General features: G+C 38.8%; 1 protein-coding gene across 5 annotated transcripts in view; it reads left to right on the top strand.

The window, feature by feature from the left end:
- The window catches only part of Fam13c (family with sequence similarity 13 member C), a 102774-nt gene that overhangs the window by 17685 nt on the left and 63614 nt on the right, over positions 1-21475 (top strand). For all 5 annotated transcript variants that reach the window (XM_042696429.1, XM_042696428.1, XM_042696427.1 and 2 more), the window contains one exon: positions 18558-18676. In XM_042696429.1, the coding sequence (XP_042552363.1) occupies positions 18558-18676 (119 nt within the window). The remainder of the gene's footprint in view (positions 1-18557; positions 18677-21475) is intronic.

Raw genomic sequence — 21475 nt, 5'->3', positions numbered from 1 at the left:
TAAGATTTCCTAACTCCTTGACTAACCTCTATATGATAGTGACTAAGTTATGCCAACTAATCTTTGGGTTATGCCCAGCCCTTGAGTTAGGCTATGATTTGGAGGCATTTTAAAATCTGGTCCAAAAATATTCTCTATTGAAAATGAATTTGAAAATTTGGATATTTCCAAATGTGGTAGCTATGCTTATGAATATACATCCATATGCAAATTCACATCCTCATGTACTTGGTGATATTTATCCAAGAGTGGAGTGTTCTTTAAGCAAAGAAAACAGCTTAGCAAGGTCTTTGACAGCCTGTTTTGGAGCCGGGAAGTAAAGCTGTTTGGCAAATCTGGATAGCCAAAACATTATGAATTGACATTTTGGGTAACTTAATCTCACTGTGGGATTGAAACAACCTACCAACCTCAAACCTAAAACTTGGGCCTCCATATTTGGTGGGAGATCTATCTAACAGATAAAATATGGAATTTCAGATGAACAATGAATGATACTTTTAGAGATAAGTATGTTTCTAAACTTTCATAGGTTATGCTTACATAAATAACTTACTAAACCTAAGTTCATTGTTCATCTGAAGTTCAAATTTAGCTAAGTATCCTCTGCATGTGGTGTGTGTGTGTGTGTGTGTGTATGTGTGCGCGCGCACACGCACGTGTGTTCTTATTCTGGTTACCCTTTGACAAATAATCAGTAGGAACATTCAGCCAAATTCATCTTTTCCACCTAAAGTCTAAATAGCCAATTATAGCCTTGTAGCCTGAGAACTGCCAGAATATTTTTAGTTCTATCTTTCAAGAATACTTAAAGATGGCCAAGGAAGTTAAGCCAGTAGCCTATCTAGTCAAAAAGGTTTCTTGCATTATTTAACTTATCATTAGTATTTGAATGGCAAGAAGTATCCTGGAAAAAGTTATTTCCCACTCTCTTGAGATAGTAAAATGTTGAAAATTGGATAAGAGCACTCAAAAAGTTTAAAACTCTGCTCTCAAATTTTGTAGACTACCTGTCCCATAGACTCCCTCCAACCTGCTATGAGCAGTGGCCATGAACAGGTCAATAGGGAGACTGACTTTGTGAGCAACTTCTGTGTTAAAATGATCATAAGTAACATAGTTTCTGCCACCAGCAAGTGAAACAATAGTACTATTAGTCTATGGAAGATAAGTAGACGGCCACAGTACTGAGATTTTGAAAATTGCTGTATTAAATGGAAATGAATGGCATTCACACATGTGAACACTCTAGTGGGAAGACAGCTAAACTATTTTAAGGATTATGTTGCTGTACACATGCCTTGACACAAGTAACTAATCTCTGATCATGATGGAACTTTACTATGTCATCCACGAAAAACATGGATTTGGTTTTGTTACAAGTTTCTGAAGTATTATTGTTCATTAAGTTTTAGCCTCAGTTAGTGTATTTTGTGCACAAATACAGATATTCAGCCCCCATTTCTTTTTCCCTCCCTCCCTCCCTCCCTCTCATCCTTCCTTCCTCCCTCCCTCCCTCACTCACTCACTCCCTCCCTCCCTCCCTTCCTTCTTTCCTTCCTTCCTTCCTTCCTTTCATCCTTCCTCCTTTCCTTTCCTTTCCTTTCCTTTCTTTTTTTGGTGCCAGTACTGAAGCTTGAACTTAGGGATACTAGGCCCTAAATTCTTCTCTCACTTTCTCCCTTAGCTTTTTCATTCAAGGCTAGCACTCTACCACTTAAGTGAAATTTCAGTTCTGGCTTTTTGCTGATTAATTGGAGATAGGAAACTCGAGAACTTTTATGCCCAAGATGGTTTTGAACCTTGATCCTCAGATCTGAGCCTCCTGAGAAGCTAGGGTGTCAGGAGAAAGCCACCGAAACCATTTCTTCTTTAACATGCTGAGATAAAATTTGTGGTTGCTTCTCTTGGTAACGTCAGGGAAATTCTAGTAAGAAAGGTCAAGGTCATTCAGAAGTTAAATTTGCAAAGTTTTAGCTGTAGCTAATATTAAATTTCCAAAGGAAGACTCTCAAGATTTAATGTGGAGTCAGTTTGCTAGTGAGGTAGGTAGGGGGTGTGGTTGGCTTTTAAGTGTTTTAAATCAGAAAACACTGACTCAAGATTACAGGCGTGAATTACCAGAATAAGGCACCAGGGAGCATCCTCAAATGTTATCCTATGGATCCACAGGAGGGCATTGTCCCTCCCACCTCTTCCTTGAAACTGGCATCTGACTCCAAGAGACACCTTGGCCTTCTGAAGACTTGTCTATTGTTCTTTTTGAAAAGCAAGAGGATTGAATAAAGCCTGGATTAGTTTAAAAATCTTTTTTTCTTTTTATAGTTTAATTATTAATACATATCAATTATCTCCCTGACTCCTTCTCTCTCCTCCCTCCCTTCCCTTCCCTGCCTTTTCTTCTTTTCTTTATTCCTACCTGCCCTGCCCTTCCCTGGGTCCTGGGTCTGTAGGGTAGACCTGGCTACTCTAGAATCCACTATGGGGGCCTAGCTGGCCTTAAACTCACAATCCTCCTACCTCAGTTCCAGGCATGCCTTACTATGTCCAGCTAAATGAAGGAGATTCACTCTGACGTTTCTATACATGCATATATCATGCATTGATTATATCTATTCTCTCTTCTCCTGATCTCCCTCTTCACTCACTTTCTCCTATGTCCTTCCCAGCCTTAATAGTCTCTCTTGCCTTTTTGTTTGTTTCCACATATGAGGGAAAACATGTTATACTAATCTTTCTGAGTATGGCTTTATTTCACTTAATATAATGTTTTCTGTTTTCTAGTTCTATCCATTTCCCTGTAGGTGACATAATTTTGTTATTAATAGTGAAATAATAATTTATTGTATATACATACTACATTTTCATAATTCATTCACTTGCTCATGTGTATCATATCTTGGTTACTGTGAATAATGATGGAATAAGTATGGGATTCCCTTCTTTTAACCTCCTTTTTTTTAAACCTGAAGTATGAAAGCACAAAAATAAAGAGAAAGAAAAGTGAAATATTATTTAATATGTTGATTGTTAACTATCTGATTTCTCTCATATGATAAAAATCTCAAGATGGTAAGAAGTTAGTGATTGGTTCCTTTGTGACATGTTTGGGTCCCTGGGCTCTGCTTTTGTTGGTGCAACTTTTCTGCATCCAGGTTTTGAAGAAGAGTGAGGGACTCAGACTGACAGTAGAGCAATTGATAATTACTACTCATTTTCAACTTGATTGAAAAGCACCTAAAATATTAGTAAATACATCTCCGGATGTTTCTGTAAGGAGGTTTCCAGACAGAATTAGCTAAGGGGGAAGAACCCCCTTACTGTGGATGGGACACATTCACTAGGGAGATCCAGTGGAACAAAAGGGAAAGAAGAAAGCCAGCCAACGAGGAAAGACAAAAGCCTGCTAGCTTAGGAGTTTTCCAGACAGAATTAGCTAAGGGGGAAGAACCCCCTTACTGTGGATGGGACACATTCACTAGGGAGATCCAGTGGAACAAAAGGGAAAGAAGAAAGCCAGCCAACGAGGAAAGACAAAAGCCTGCTAGCTTAGGAGTTTGCTTTCTCCCTCCAGGATGTAAACGGCTCTGTTCCTCCATGCTCTGCCCATCTTGATGGACTAAAACCTTTGAGACACAAGCCAGGATAAATCTTTCTTCTTCTTTTTTTTTTTTTTAGTGACGAAAAGTAACTAACATAGGCAGACCTTGAACTTAGGATGGACCCTAAAGCCAATGACTGGTGCTATTAGAAGAGGGAGGAACAGCCACAAGGGAACTGGGAGGAAGTCCCCATGAAGATGAAGGCATAAGTATGAGTGATGCCACCACCAGCCAATGAATGTCAAGAGCCACCTGAAGCTGGGAAAGGCAAAGGAAAAACAAAACAAAAACAAAAACCCCCAAACAAACAAAAAACAAAGGGTTCTTCTCTAGAGCTTTTGGAGAGAGCATGCCCTAGAAGACACTTTAATTTTGGACTTCTAGTCTCTATAACTGTGAGAGAACACATTTCTCTTGTTTTAAAACTGACAGAGATGTGATTTTTTTCACAGTAACCCTGGGCAGCAGATTAAAGGAACTTTATCTAAAGTTGACCTGTGGCCAGCTCTTCACTGCACTATGAAATATGGAAGGAAGTGATGATGGGGTTCCTACCTAGACTGGCAAGCGGATGTATAGGGGGCTATATTCGCCATCCAGTTACCACAGGTAGCATTAAGTGGAGACTTGGAACAGAAACAAGACAGACTGTTGTAAAACTTGAGGGTGGCAGTTGTAGCAAGGCCAGTTTGTGACCAAAGTACTTGGCTAGCTTTTGCTCCTTTGAGGTCAGACAGATGTTCCTGGACATAGAAAAAGGGAGGATGCAGGGTACTTCAATATGGAAAGTAGTTGGTTAGTTGGACATTTCTGAATGTAGACTAAAGCATTTACTCTTGGAGCAATTGTTTAGCACCATGGATGCTACTGGATGACCCCACGACTTTTGTCTTTGAGGCAAAATGATCTCTCCCTGTGTTCTTTCTTTTTCTATATCACTTGTATGGTTCTGGCTCTGATATTATAGCTCAGATCTGGAGAGCTATAATAATTGTGAAGAATTATTTGTCTTGAGTGTTTCTATATATAATATTTTGTTTAATTACACAACTCTGTGAGGTGCTGGTTCTCATAGGCTTTTCCAACTGATGAAGCAGAGGCACAGAAAATTAAGTAATTTGCTGTAGCCATATAAAATAATAACCTAATGGTATTACTAGGTATTACTTGTCTTTTAAATTTTTATGAGTGTTTTTTTTTTCTTTGTTGGTTATGGAGCCTGAAATCTTGGTCTGAGTGCTGTCCCTCAGCTCTTCAGTTCAAGGTGCTCTACTGCTTGAGCCACAGCGCCACTTCCAGCCTTTTCTGCTTATGTGGTGCTGAGGAATCACACCCAGGGCCTCATGCATGTGAGGCAAACATTCTACCACTGAGCCACCTTCCCAGCCCTATGAGTGTTTTTTATAAAATATATTTTTTATGTAAAGAGACTGTACAAAGGGGTTACAGATACATGGGTAAGGTAATGAGTACACTTTCTATCAGACATTTTTACCCACTCCTTTGTTTTTCCCCTACCATTCCTTCCCTCCCCATCTCCCCAACTTCTCCCTCCCCCACCCTCGAAGCTGTAAAGTTTGTTTTCAACACAGTATCATGGACCTTGGAGAATAAAGCCTGGCTAGACTCCGGAGAAAGGAGAATTGCACCATCTGTTCAGCACCTCTCAGTTCTAAGAGAGAAGAAGAGTACATAATATTTAGTAGAGGAATGCATTACAGATAGACTTAGTTGTATTTGTTGAGGAGAGAGGTGTGGGAGAGATACAGTAGCTGATCCTGAAGGGCAAGTTTGGGGAAGTGTGATTTGGTACATGTCAGATGACAGATTTGGGGAGAGCAAAGGAAATGTTTTTCTTTAAGGTAGTAAATGGGGAGTCCTGTTTGGATGTATGCACAGGAGCAGAAAGTAGCAACAGAATTGGCTGCCTGGTTAATGCAGTGGGTGTTTCTGTTTGTTTTCAAGCTCTTGGAAGCTTCCTACCCTGAGAAGCTAAGCAGGCTGATGACTAGCCATTTACACCTAATAGTTGCTTCAGGCATGGAATATATGATATTAAGATCTCACTTTCTTAAAGGCCACAGAAATAGCTGACCTATTTTTCTGGATATTAATTTTAAGACTATTTGGGCCATGATTGGGTGGCAAGATGAAGAGTCCATTGACATCCAGTGAGGTTTTGAATGACTACAGTAAGACCCACAGCTTCCTCATTTGATGTTATCTCTGCATGAAAGTCCCTGAACCACTGTCACTGTGGCCCAAGAGAGATGAGAGCTAGTGCTCGTGGTTGGGAGACTAGGCTAGCAATAGTCAGTGGAGTCCTGATCCTGGGCTGGTAAGAGAACAGTCTCTCATATTTGTTTATATGCAAATTCTGGTGAAGCAGCCAAGGGAACTCAGCTGTAAAATGAGGGATAATAGTACCCACTTGTAACTTTGTGTGAAGGATTATATGAGATAATCCTTCTAAAGTATTTGCTGTAATACCTGAAATGTCGAAAACGAACTTTACAACTTTGTTGTGGAGGGGGGGGGGGGGAAGCAGGGAGGATTGGGTGGCGGGTCCGGGGGAGGATGGGAAGGCATGGGAAGGGGAAACAAAGGAAGAGGCTACAATGCTTGATAAGAATGTACTCATTATCTTGCCCATGTAATTGTAGCCCCTCTGTACAGTATTTTCACAATAAAAAAAAGCAAAAAAAATGTTAGAATATTGACTGGGTCATATGGTTACTATATCCTAAGATATTGTTACTATGATGAAATGAGAATGCAAAGTTCCTTTTCTTTTAGGAAAAGAGTGGTCATTCTGTGGCTGTGGTGGCCAGTACACATCAGATCTGTTTTATATACTCAGTTGTAAAATCAGTGTACATGCTTCTCCAAGCCTGCCAGTCAACAACATTCTACTCCAGCTTCACTCTGCAGCTCACCATGACTTCATGTCTAAATATACCAGTGTTCAAAGTTTTCCATTTTCTGTATGAGAGAACAGAGCTCTTATATCCGTTCGGTCTGTTAATATGCAACTCTCCCTTGGCTTACCAAACAGTAGATTCTGCTTGTTCAGATATTAAGATGGAAGGTTCCGTCAAAGATAAAGGATCACAAGGATGGGGTTAGGCGGAAATGTTTACATATGAGAAGGTGATTTTTGATCCAAGTTATGCAATGAGAGTTATGTAAGTCGAGAAAATTGCAGGAAGGGAGTTTTCCAAAGTTCAGGGAGTACACTGTAAGCGAAGACACAGGAATAATGGCAATCTAGAGCTACCACCCAATTTTTCATGCCTAGACTTCAAGATGTGGAAAGGATGTCATGAAGGAAGCTAGACTGGAACAGTTGTAGTGGCTGGATTGTAAGGGACTTGGAGTCAATCCAGAGATTTCTTGTTCTGGTCCTTTTAAAATACGTTTTCTAGGATTTTAGTAGCAGAGGAGTCTGAACTTACATAATAGGGAGTTTCTTTGAAATCTCTCAGTAGAGGATATTTGTCATTCTACTGTGCCTGCCAAGCATCTCAACTCTGTTTTATGCTTACAGAATTTATAGGCAGGGGAGAAAAGCAGAATCTTTCTTTTTTCTTTTCGTTTTTTTCCACTACAGAAGCTGCTAAGGCTTCTCCATGCTCCCTATCAAGTAGGACACAGGGACAACTTGGATCCTGCTTGTCAGATGCAGCTGCTGCAACCTTAGCTTGAGACCATATAATCCAAAGATTTCAGCTCCAGGGATAGGAGCAGATGCTGCAAGAAATGATATTTGGCTATGTGCATGGTTCTTGATGTGTAGCCAATGTCCAGTGTATGTTATGAGCATTGCATACTGCAGAATTAACATTTTTATCCATCCTAGGATTCATATATTCCCAATATCTTACTATCATTGAACTCAAGGTGATCCATATGACTAATGTAATAGTTTGATAAACAGCATTTACTCTTAAAGAAATAAATAAAATAATAACAGAACAGTCTTTGGATGAGTAGTTTGAAAAAGTTGTGCTCCTGGATGACAGAAGTGCCCAGGTTGGGTGAGTTCTGAGTACCAGGTTGGTATGTCTGGGGCCTTACAGCCCCATAGGCTAGTTCTCTCACACTTGGGGCTATTCTGTAAGGTTCCCAATAAGTTCACCCTTCACTTAAGTTATTTAGTCTGCTCTTATCTTTAGAAGGTAGAAACCCTGACTGATGTGTAAATGTCATCTTAAGAAAGCATTGAGAATGCTGAAGCTTAATAATGTATGTTTTAATGGGGTGGGGGAACCTCTCTTCAATTAAATTTGATGTCCTAGGGAATTATGGCATGTTAATAACCCAAGTAACTCTATGTGATATTGGGGAGATGATTCCTGTGAGATTGGCCCTTGTAGAGTTTTTACTGCAGCATGTGTCTGTATAGGGCACCTCTCCCTTCCCCCCCGCCCCCTGCCCTTCACAGCACCCACTGGTAGATGCTTTCATTCAGGGAAATGATGTGACCTCATTTCAGAACCTTTATGGGCTTTCTTTAATGGTTCTCAATGTCATTGGTAGAATCTGGTCTCCCTCTGGGCTTCCTGTATCAAAAAAGCTCCATGGAAATTAATTTGAAGCATTTAATTTGAGATGTTGTTGGTTCCACCTTCAGCCCAGCCCCAAATGCCATTCTGGGTGCTTTGCTTTTTTTTTTTTTCCCCAGATAACTGCTTGGTTTCCAAATAAAAAGTCACTTATAATGAATCAGATCTAATAGGCCTGTTTGAGATCTTTCCTAGTGTTTTTTCAAGTTTTTATTTTTTTATAATTTGAAATACTCAGTTCAATTCAAATACATCATCTGATCCTGTGTTGTAAAAGGAAACCCCCTTCATAGCATAAGGTCTACCTCTTCTTGGGCTAAAGAGTCTGCATTAGTATTCTACACAGGCTAAATTTTGAGGCAAATGGAGGTTTTGGAAATTAAAAGTCCAAGACTGAGCCCAAAGGAGGCCCATGATATTGACCTGTGGTGATGTCAGTGGATATTGGCATATCATGGCAAGAGCACATATAGGAGAAAACTGTTACACCTTGAGGCAGAACAGAAAGTGAAAGAATGGATGCATCTCCAAAATTCCTTTTGGGGGCATGCACTTAGTGACTAAGAGTTTCCCATGAGTCCACACCTTTTAAAAGCCCACAGCCCTTCCCAGTGCTGCCATCCCAGAGATCAAGTCTTTACATATGTACCCTTTGGGGAACAGTCAACAAACAACTTCCAACAGAGTCTGGTAGAAGACAGAGAGATAAACAGTCCTAATGACTTTAATTGGAAGACTGAACACAGAGCCCTTTGGGTAGCCTTTACAAAGATGAGAGGCGAACCCCATATAATTGGTCCTGATTTGGGCTAATATTGTAGGTGCAGATCTTTTAAGAGGAAGTGAATATCTTATACCTTTGTACCTTCTTCCCATCAAGTCTAGCCTCTTGGGTATTATTAAAGCTATTTATTATTGAGGGTATTAATAAGGTGTCACTATCTCATTAATATTAAAAATTAGGTATCTGAATTATTTTTAAAGTGGACATGAAATCACAGTGGAGTCTGAGATGCATAACTGATTACAATGTTCAATTTGTTTCTTCTCTTAGATATTTTACAGTAATCTTCTTGTTAGAATTTATTTTCTTGCTCTTCGTAAGTTTATTTAAATTTGAGATAGTACAATGAATAGTATTTGATTTCCACTTTATTTCATCCTAGTATTAAAATATTTTTATTTTTGTTTCTGTCAAACTGGAATCCATCTAAGCCTTTTTGGTTATTGAGATAATATTATTTCTCCTCTTTTTGCCTGGGCCTTCTGTAACCCACTCAGAAGAAAGAAGCAAAGGAAAATTAGCATGTGTTGTAAAGTCGGGAAGATCTAATGCATCCCCAAATCTTCTAAAAGGGAATGTTGGAAATGGCATGCCTCTACTTTATGTGCATTTGTGAAAACAGTGAGATTTGCCTTAAAATCCTGGATAGTTGGTTCAATGTGAAGGAAGGAAGACAGACATGTCCCTTGAGCCAGGTTGAAAGCTGTGAGCTGTCCTTGCCTAGTGTCTTGTTTTGTTCAGCACTTGGATAGAGTTCAGTGTTACATAAGAAAACCTAACACTGTCAGACTGAAATTTTCTCAGAATTTCTAAGAAAAATTTCTGACTCAAATTTTACATGACCATTACCTAACAAATGGAGTGGTATCATTCTTTCTGATGGAGGCATAGAATATATATATATATTCATCTCACATTTTCTTGATTTATTTATCTACTAAGGAGCATCTGGGTTGGTTCCATATCTTAGCTATGGTGAATAATGCTTCAATAAACATAGTTGTGCTGGTAGCTTTAGTCTGACCTTGTTTGTGATCGTTTGGGTAAATGCCCAAAAGTGGGATTGCTAGATCATAGGGGGGCTCTATGTGTAGTCTTTTTTTTTAATTTTTAATTTTTATTTTTTTGGGTCTGGTCATGGGACCTGGGCGCTGTCCCTCAGCTCTTCAACTCAAGGCTAGTGCTCTACCACTTGAGCCACAGCACCAGTTCTGGCTTTTTTCATTTTGCTTATGTGGTGCTGAGGAATCGAACCCAGGGCCTCAGCCTTGCAAGGCAAGCGCTCTACTACTGAGCCACCTTCCCAGCCCTATGTGTAGTCTTTTGAGGAACCAAATTATATTAAGTGAAGTAAGCCAGACTAAAGAAACATAGGTCCCATGACTCCCTTATCTGCAATAACTAGTATATGACTAGGATAAGCAGAAAAGATCGAAAACTATATACATATTACCATATAAGATGATGCTAAGAGAAATGAACCCCAAGATAGGGACATAAGAGGTTTATCTTTCTTGGTGTTGTTTTTAATGTACTTATAATGTACTATGTGATTTTTTTTTTTTTTTGGGTCCGGTCGTGGGGCCTGAACTTTGGGCCTGGGCACTGTCCCTCAGCTCTTCAGCTCAAGGCTAGCGCTCTACCACTTGAGCCACAGCGCCACTTCCGGCTTTTTTTCTTTTTGCTTATGTGTTGCTGAGGAATCGAACCCAGGGCCTCGAGCATGCAAGGCAAGCGCTCTACCACTGAGCTACCTTCCCAGCCCTGTACTATGTGATTTTTTTGTTTCTTTTGTCTATTCTCCCCCCATGGTATAACTCCTGTTTTCACTGTATTTGATGTCAGTGCTCTGTATCTTGTATATACATTTTTCCAATTTGGGGAGGGGAAGGGAAATAACAAAATGCTGAAATAAGGATACATGTTGATCCAGTATAAGAATGAGATGCACAAGGCACTATGTTGAAAACGATCTTTACAACTGTGGGTGGAGGTGGGAGGAGTTGGGGAGGTGGGGAGGGAAGGGATGGTAGGGGAAAACAAAGGAGGGGGTAGCAATGCTCGATAGGAAATGGACTTATTACCTTACTCACGTAACTGTAACCTGTCTGTACAGTATCTTTACAATAAAAATATATATTAAAAATTTACATGACCATTATCTGTGAAAAACTGTTAGGCACTGTAATAATACACACAGAAGAAGCATTTAAAACTGACACTTTCCTCATACCTAAATGCTTTCATTTAAAAACACACTTGATTATTTATGCTAATGGATGAGAATGCTGTTTAAAAAGTTTACATCCTGCCAATGCAAGCGGCTGTTACCATTTGGCAGTTTCTTATTTATTCAGGAAAAACAGCTGTTAAAGGGCTTTCCTTAGGCCAAACTTCCCTAGCCTTATTCCAATTACAGAAATGGGCAGGCAAACCAGGAGAAACTGGCATTTTAGGGAAAATGTTCAGTAGTTCTCATTTTCCAGAAATATTTCAACAGCCTTTCCTTTAAATTTGCCCCCAATATTTGGAGTTCTTATGTCATAGAACATGTGTGTGTGTGTGTCTGTTTGTGTGTATGTTTGTGTGTGTCTCTGTGTGTGTGTGTGTGAGAGAGAGAGAGAGAGAAAAAGAGAGAGAGAGAGAGAGAGAGAGAGAGAGAGAGAGAGAGAGAGAGAGAGATTATGTTTCCCAAATGCATAAATGACAGTGGTGCCAGGCACTCAGTGAACCTGTTAGGATGGACTGAATTGGCAAATGTTTTGTAATAATGTTGAAGCACTCTTGAGAGGATGAAAGAAATACAAGACAGACATTCTGCTTTAGACTATATACATTTTAGCATAGATATACTCCCAGCACCCAGATACTGCTTATTCTATACAACAAGCCTGTATGGAATTAAACACCACAGAATTAAATATCTCATTAGAAGAGAGTCTTGGAAGACAGACACCAACTGATATGGCCTCAAGTCATGGGGGAAGGTGGGGAGTGAAGTAGGCTGTCCTATGGAAAATGAATAGGATAGGAAAGAGAAACACTTCTAGAAATGGGAAAACTGCATTGAGAAGCAAAGAGTGTTGAATAGAGGAGTGATCAAGAGCAACAGATTCTCCTTAGAAGATATTTTGTAATTCTCAGTGTCTTAGGTTCATTCATTTTATAAAAGGAAATATGGACCAATTGCCCTGATTGTACAAGAGCCTAGAGCTGATTTTTTTTTTTTTTTGGTGTGAGTTGTTGATTCCTGAGTTTTATCTGTTTTGCTTGCTACTGTAGTCTAAGCTATAATTATCCCTAAAAGGGCAGAAAGCATTCAGCAAATATTTGAATAAGTAGCCACCGCAAAACCATAGATTTTTATCCATAAGTAGAATTGGAATTTCCTGCTCTTTGCCCTGGAATGCAGAGCTTTTTCTGATGCTCAGAAAAAGTTTCTTTGCCTTAATGGGGAAGATTGACTAATGGGTAATTTTTGTGAATTTTTCTCATGAATGCTTTGGGAAGAGATGAATACTTTTTTTAAAAAAGGAACTTGTGCAATGAAATATCAAGAGATCTTTAAAAGTAAAGAATACCTAAGTATAATAATGACATGGAAAAAATAATGACATGGTTGGGATTTCATATCAACAAACCATTGCTTTCTCAGCCGAAAGAGTTTTGATTCCTTGCTTTTGAAAATTGACTACTTTTAAAAAAAAACATGAAAGACTCTTAAAAAGTAAACTCTGTCTTTAAAAACATTATTTATAGCATCTTAGTACAGAAGTCATATTGTTGACAATATCTAATTTTTTTGTTTTTTTTGTGTTTTTTTTTTTTTTGCTACACATTTATTTGCCTTATGGAGTTAAATTCTCTAGCCGTCTTACTGAAATGTGAAGCAGACAGGTTCAGGAAATAACCTACATTCTTGAATCTTCATGATAATTTAGCATTGTTTTGCTTTCCCATGACCATTTTTGGGTCTGTCCTTTCTGCCTGTCTCTTAACTTTTTAATTGTTTTGTCGTCGTTGTTGTTTTTGCTTTGGTTTTTGGGACACAATCTTTCTATTCAGCTTTGAATTTGTGATCTTCTGCATCATAAATATTCTTATTTTGAATTGTAAAAGCAACAAGCAACTAATTTATAAATCAATGTATTCTACATAAAAAATAAGTATATTGTCATACCTACATCCCCTCCACCTATTTTTTTCTCTCTCTACTTCTTTCTCTCTTGCTTACACACACACACACACACACACACACACACACACCCCTTTAATCTTCTCCATCTTCCCCATGGGATCTTACTATGAATATCTTATAGCTTTATTTTCAATATACATCCCATAAATGCTGGGGTTTGTCAGGGATTTCTCCTGGGCATTCTCCCAGGTTTTCTCTTACCTTTATGAACATTCTGACTGGTATTATCTCACTGTGGTTTTAGTCTCTCTCACACTCATTCCCAAATACGTAAGCCTAAGTTCCAATTCGCCTCTGAGATGCCAGCTCATCTACTTATCACTGCCAATTGGATGCCTTACGGGCACCTCATACTCAAACTGTCCCTCTACACTGTGTCTTTTACTGTGTCTCAGGAAGCAGAAATAAGTTCATCCCATTTTCCAAACTAAGAGATTTATCATCACCTTCTGTCCTTCCTCTTTTATATTTAATCATAGCCTGTCATTCAACAGACCCATTCTCTCTCCCTTTTTATTATATTTTAAACCAATTAGTTTTTGTCCATATGGACTATCTCCTCTGTAATCCAAGTGCCAGTCATCTCTTGTTCAGGGTACTATAATTATCTAACTATCCTCCCTTCTTCCCCCCCCCCCCCCCACTTTCGGTTCCATTTGCCACACAAACTTGAGATGATCTTGATACTGTGCAAATCCAAATATCATTCAGAGACCTGCTGTTGACTTCAAAGCAAAGCCCTCAAGCTCTTTTAAGATTTAGCAGGCTTCACATTTACAAAGTTTGTGCTTCCTGTCATTTGTCATGTGTCTACCTCATTGGTCCTCATGTCCTCTTTGAGTTCTTTGAACACACTATGTTCTTATGTAAAACATTAATGCTTGCTTGGAGCATTCTTTCTCCACATGTCTCTGTGTCTTCCAGTTGATTCATCCCTTCAGCCATTTTGGTGGTACTTTTCCCAAGATCTGGGCTTGGTGTCATTCCTGTGTGTTTTCAGAGCATCTCATGCTTACCTTTATTCCACTGTAACATTGATCATATTATACTATATACTATAATTGCCCGTTATTGGTCTGTGTCACCCTCCACCAGCACCACTGCGCATCACCACTTCTAGATTGCAAGCTACCTGAGGGTAGGAACTCGAAAGGCAGAATAGAGCACTTGAAAGGATACAACAATGATAGTAAATGTAGTCAGAAACCCAGCAAGCCCATAAAGGCAAGGAAATGACCAATTCCTGAATCTTAGGAGTTGCCAGAGTCAAGTCTAGGAAACCCCATTCATGGGAAGGGTCAGTCTGGTTCAAAGGTCAGAGCAAACACATCTTTGGGCTTGGGCATGGTATTTAGAGATACCAGCATGGTGTGAAACCATGTGATCATGACCAGAAGTTGTTTGCCTTTTGCTTTTTTCCTCCCATGCTTTACTCTGTTTAAGGCCTCTTGTAGGTTCAATGAAGTTAATCTAACTGCAGAGATAGAGGCTTGTATAAGGTCTAACTCATCAGCAGGACAGAAAAAGAAATGCAAGGATTTCTGGGAAGAGGTAGCTAGATTTTACATAGCCTATTATCCAAACTCCCAAGAGCTAATCTTGCTTTTCTCTCATCTAGTAAATATTTCCCTTTCTCTATCCATGTAAGCATATGAAAATGACGACCTTAGTTTCTTTATGTATCTCATTCATTTCAGTCACTATGTCCTTTAGCCACATGCTACACAGGAGAAAAAAAAAACCACACCACTGAAAAACCAAATACTCTGTGGATTTTACACTTGGGAACTATCAGCCCCAACTGTTAACATTTTGTTAACTGTGACTGTTTATGCTACTTTGCATGGGCTAGCTGTCAGTTCTCTAGTAAACTTGGGTTTGTTGATGCATCTGTTCATAAGACTTGTGAATTTGCATTTAGAGGCTTGGAATTAAGATCAGGGCTCTCTAGCTTTGGTGAACTACAATGTGTTCCTACTTGTATAATTGTGAATTAAGTATTTAAATATTTTCTCTTAGTGCAAGTAATTTGAAACAATGAAGTTTTTTTCCCCAAAATTTAATAAAAAAAACTTTCACTTCAATGTTGTTGGACCTAGTGAATTATAAGCTGTATTTATTTTATCAGCCTATTTCCTCAGCCACTACAAAGAAATACCCACTAACTTCTGTAATGGGCATAGTCTTAATGTGCATACATGTCCCTCATGTTTTACAAGGTCTTCAGGAAGGCCTCTTTTGCATACAACATCATCCTTCTGGCCTAAGTATGTCATCTCTCTTTTTTCCTCAATGCATTTCTCACTGAGGAGAACTAGGAGACCAAATTTTACTTCCTTATTATAATTTGATTCCGAATTTGTCTCTCTCATATGACATCTTGTCATTCACCTTCCTGGATCTACCAGGTATGACATCATTCACACATCTTTTCAGATCTTCTTACCCAAATGTGCCTTACAACTGATGAATGCATTTAATGTTTTCTCCTAGAAAAAGCTGTTATTTAAACAACCTTTGCTTTTATCATTGAAAGTATCTAAAAGTTGTGTTAGTGACTTTTACTTTTGTATTGCTGTGTAATAAATAACCCCAAACTTAAAGAATACTATTTACTTATTGACTATCATGGCTTCTATGGGTCAGGAACTCAGGACACAGTGAGGAAGTCTTATTTCTGATCCATTTTGTCAGGGTCATCAACTGGAAGAATTAGAACCTCCACCTTAGAACCATCTGCAGGCTTTATTGATTCCCATGTAGAGTTTTGTTCGGGCTGTTGGCTCACACAAAATCACTTCTTTAAGATAAAGAAGTAAAAGGAGCAAGGCAGAAAAAATATTCATTTTTCTTACGAAGAAAAAGGTTTTCCAGGCTTATGTGAGTTTTGAAAAAAGAACACATTTGGCATTATCTGAAAAAAGCTACCTTTGAGTTTCTGATCTGGGGGTGAGGAGGTTGGAAATCAGAACTTTGGGTCATGTTTAACCTTTTAGAATTGGAAAAGGCAGTGACGTACTAATAGCATACATGTTATTTCACACTAGAATTTGCTGTGCTGGTCAATATTCAGAATGATTTACACTAAAGTCCTTACTTTTTCTTCCCCCATTTCCATGCCATTTTGAAATTTGTAGTGGGCCAGCTGCTCCCAAGTACTCCTACCAGTCTCCTGCAATGCTTTGAGACTGATGACTAGAGTAGGTTGAAGAAGCACTTTCACCAGAGTCCTTTTTACATATCACTAAAGTAGGTCACTAAAGCCAAGAGAATGCAGCAGTATGCAGCTCAACCCTTCTAAACCAAGGTAAGATTCTGTCTTTTTTTTTTTTTTAAAAAAAGCTCCTTTTACCACCAAAGAAATTTTCATATTTTCATTTTAAGAAAATGAAAATTTGGGGTTTAAATTATTTAGAGATTAAGAAAAACTATTTTTAAGGCATATCCATATTTAAAATATGATGTTTAAAATATTCATATGAGTATAGAGACATAAGATAAATGTTTCCCAACAAAATGAGTTTTATTTTGCTGAAAAAATCATTGGGATTAATTCTCCTGAGATTTCCATAGTGCTAATTTCAGAATATAAATTTCATTGATTTTTTGTAATAGGAATATCATAATTATCAATAGTTTCTATCTGATGTGTCCCTCCATTAAAAGTAAAAGAAGCTCTGATTGCATCTTGTTTAATAGCCTTATGAGACTTTGATATATTATCCCCATTTTTTTTTCTTTATTTTGTCAATCATGGGGCTTTAACTCTGGGCCTGGGTGCTGTCTCTCAGCTCTTTAGCTCAAGACAAGCTGTCCACCACTTGAGCCATAGCGATACTTCCAGTTTACTGGTGGTTTTTTGGAGATAAGAGTCTCACGGGCATTCCTGCCCTGGCTGGCTTTGAACCGTGATCCTCAGATCTCAGCCTCCTGAATAGCTAGGATTACAGGCATGAGCCACCAGCACCTGGCTTATTATCCCCATTTTAAAGACAAGGAAACAGATCCAGATAATTCAGCCAAAGTTACATACCTAGCAAGTAGCCAACTGAGCTATCTTATTTGAAAACCATTGTGTGGGAAACTTGGTCAGTAATGAGTAGCTATAGAACCTTGCTTAAGAAGCTATTATGTCTGGAAAGCTAATGCATATGGTGAAACTTTCTACATGTAATATCTTCTTGCCTGAAACTGGAAGCTTAGAAGACATGAAAATGTTTCTTAATATACCTAATTCATCATTTTTCCCCCAGCTCTTCATCATTCCTATTATGTTATTCATACAGTTTTTGCTTTCAATGCTAGTGATGACTGCATGGCACATGGGCTATTTGCCATGTTATTAAGTTATTCTGGCATTTTCAGAGAATGACTTGCAGGTCACGTTGTTGGTACTGTACCAACGTCATTCCATACTCCTCCTAGAGGCTGAGTCTGTATCATCTCCACAGTATATTGCACAGTTCCCAAATCCATGTGTTCCAAAAATAGTTTCACTCTGTATGGTAGCCATCTGGATTTACTGAATCGCTCTTGGATTTTCTTTTTAGCATTTTATGTGTCAGGTAAAGAGGGACTGTTATACTCTAAGAAGAATTTATTAGAGGTTGGTTATGGCTCAAGGATCAGAGTAACTCTTGCTGGATACAATAAATCTTTCATTTTTTGTGAATGACTTTGTATTGAATCCAGATTAGTTTTAGCTTGGGTGTGTTTGTGTTATACTCTGGAGGTTAACACTCTGGAGGTTTGTCTCAGTTAGTGAGTAGATTGCATCATAGATACCCAGTGCTGAGATTTATTTGGGGGCATTTGCAGCCAGTTACATTTGTTCATGTGTTGTAATAAAGAGATAGCGATCACACGTGGGATTCAGAATTTATCAAATGGCTTGTTCCTTACTTTTCAGACTAACTTAAATTTCAATTTTATAGAACTTTATAGAATTTTATATTTTTCTTTTGTAGAAAAAAATGTATATGGATTCCTTCCAGAAAAGCAAAAATGATATTTGATTGCTAATCATTGTTATGATTTGGGTTCAACTTATTCTAATTGTGTATGTATGAATACTCACACGTTTGTTTTGCCAAACTTAGCTAATACTATAAATATTCTGTATATTCTATTTACAATATATCTTCATTAAACTGCTTTCTATGACATTATTTTTAGCATCTGAAAAATTCTCATTTTATTATAACTATCTCATAGCTTCGGTCATAGAATTTTCCCCTACAAGCTTATAGAGGTTGATGGGTGGAAAGATGCTTTTTAAATTTTAGGTTCTTTCCCTACACTACAATCAGTAGAGTATGTTAAGTGTTGCTACACTGAGACTATCTCTAGTTGCAGAATGCTGCAGCACTGATTGCTACTGACAGCTCATCTACTTTGTGTTCTTCTAGGAGGCAGACCATGTGGTCCCCAGCCAAACGGAGTGCCAGGGTAGAGTGGGAACACCAGCTCATGAGAGTCCACAAAACAACACCTTCCGGTGCCAAGAAACAGTAGGACTTCAACCAAGGTGGGCTCACTGTTGTCAGAAGCTGCATTGTGTCTGGTCTTTGTTTCCCAAAAAAGTCAACCTGTGTGTTTGCTATCCTCCATAGGACTCGAGGCTTTCTGATTTTGGTTGGTATTTCTTACAATCAGAGTAGCTTCTTAAAGGGGTCTCATTTGAGAGAAATGTAAAGGACCTACTTCCTCTGTCTTTGACTTGAAGAGAATAAGCCTTGAGGTTGGGAGAAGAGTGAAGGCTTATGCTGCCTTTGGAGAAAAGTTCTGATTTCATTCATTCCAAGGCAAAGAGGGTTTGGTTTCCTTCTGTGATAAAGATAAATCAGCGAGGTGCCTTTCTCCTATGATCTCACTTCACCTTCTCCACTGGCTCAGAAAGCTGGTGGTCACTGACAGTCTCATTTTGTGGAGGAGCCTGAGGCTAAGACACATTAAGGCACTTGCTTGGTAGTGCATGAGAATAAAAGGCTGAGCCAGAATTTGAGCTTACAAATGTCTGAGAATGACATGCCAAGTCCAGATCCCCAGGCCTGCCTTCTATAGCCTACTAGACCTGTAAGAGATATCCCTAGAGCCAGGATGAAGATGTGGGTAGAAAGCTGACTGAAAAAAGGTTGGCATGACATTCTTATGGGAGCCTGGTGTTGCAGCTGTCTGTGGGAAGTCTCTTCTGGAAATAAACAGAATGAAGAATTCAACTGCAAGTTGTGTCAGCTGTCTTTATAAAACCTTGTGTATGGTGTAATCATAGCCATCAGTGGGAAAGGAATGCTATGCCTCTGAGCATGACCTTTAGAAATTTAGAACAGTCAAAATGAATCAGCAACTATAGAGAAGCTTAGCTGTGCCATATAATTGTGCTCAAATAGCAAATATTTTCAAATCTAGAACCATGGAATTTTAAAGGGATGGCGGGGACCCCGTAGGTAAGCAGATCCATTGGTCTAAGTGGCTTCATGGGCACTTTTTAAACTCTCCTCAGGAGTTACCCTTTCTTACATGTTTACTCTTACTTGACCTCTGATAACACCTGTTGGACTCAACCTTGTCTTTCCCTACTGATAGGGACAGTCTATAACCTACATGAGACTTTGTCATAATAGAGCTGGACAAAGTTAATTTAGGCAATAACTTTCTCCCCCTAGCTTAGCCCCTGCCCTCAGCCCAATAACTGCCTTTCTCAGCAAGAATAAGGTCAACTATTTCCCATGCGTATTTCAAAATAGTGTAAGAGCAAAACAAAACAAAACAAACAAACCCCCAAAAGAAATCATTCATATTTGTGTAGGGAATGTATGACAATCCTTTGAGGATAGACATTCAGCAAAGGCTAACTGGGAAGAATGGTTACGAATTAATTTCTCAAGTTTGTGAACTTAGAGCTATTTTATATTCTACTATGATGAGCATAACTAACTTTACTGTTAGAAGGCAAGTCAGAAATTGAATAGGGTTTGGTAGTAAAGAGCATTCACATGTAAGTAGTTGAGAAGTAATAATATTGAATTAGAATGGTTCTAATATTGAATTAGAATGGTTATAATAGAAGGTAACAGAACTTTAATTCTTACATTGTCAAGGGGAGTTCTACTTGAGATTCCCAGGTATTTATAGTTTTTTTAAAAGATGAGTACACACACCCACCCACCCACCCACACACACACACACACACACACACACACACACATACACAAGATTGTATACAATTTTAGGAGGTTTCTAGACCTCTGCATGCCAGGAAAAGAAACCAGATACCAAGTCACCAGTGAGGCTCCCTATTATTAAGTCAGGGCTATATTCCAGTCTCTAGTAGATTGGTAGCCTTTCCTTGAAGAAGTAGATTTGGCTTGTCTTCCACCACCCTCTAGCAATTCTCCAAAGGATCTCTAATTCCTTGTTACTGTTTTCCACTTCTAGTTTACATGCCTTACTTTCACAGAGAGCATCATTCTGAATATCAGTATTTTCACAGGGAACATCTTTCTGAATAAATGGCATTCTAGAACATTTTGTGCATCAGTGTCAGTAATTGCAGAATCTGGGGCTAAATCACAGTTTAAGACCAATTGATGTTAAGCCAGTTTTGTCTAGCAGTGTTAGGTTTAGTATTTAGAATAGGTTGGTAACCTTTAAACTGTAACAACCATGGCACTATGACCCAGTGGCATATATATAGAATGATCTCTCAGGTTGTTACCTGGATTGTGAAATTTGATGAACTGGTGCCACATGATAGGAAGCTAAAAATAACTTTGAGTCCAATAGCTCACGTTCCTTATAAAGTTTCTCTTATTCCTTGAGCCACCATGTAGTACCAGGTTTGTACTGTGCCTGACAGAGTCTTGATGGAGGCCTAATACTGTAATGGAACACACCAAGACCTTGAAACCTTGATATTATAATGGTACATACCAGACTGCAATCTGGCTGAAAATCTCAATAGGTGTAAAATGTCAGCCTTTCTTACTTGGTGGGCACCTAGTCTTTAGAGAATGGATCTATCCTAGTAGAAGTAAGATTCAGGAGCTGATTGAGGCCAGAGGGGATACTGATCTTTCTACGTATGCTAGGTGGCAAAAGGTAAGAAGTGAAGCCTGACTGGGGGAAGTAGTGTGCACATCCTTGGGGATTATATCTTATCCTGGTCCCTCCATGTATATCCCTCTTCTACTTCCCACCTGCCATGATGTGAACTGCTCTGCTCCACCATGCCCTTCCCAACATGATGGATGGAACCTTCTGAAGCTGTGAGCCAACATAACTCCTCTCTTAAGGTATTTGTGTCAGGAATTTTGATCACAGATAG

This window comes from Dipodomys spectabilis, unplaced genomic scaffold (assembly GCF_019054845.1).
Source record: "Dipodomys spectabilis isolate Male_0828 unplaced genomic scaffold, ASM1905484v1 ptg000207l, whole genome shotgun sequence".
Classification (NCBI taxonomy): Eukaryota; Metazoa; Chordata; class Mammalia; order Rodentia; family Heteromyidae; genus Dipodomys; species Dipodomys spectabilis.
The sequence above is the reverse complement of the archived record's forward strand: the minus strand, read 5'-3'. Positions and strand labels throughout refer to the sequence as shown.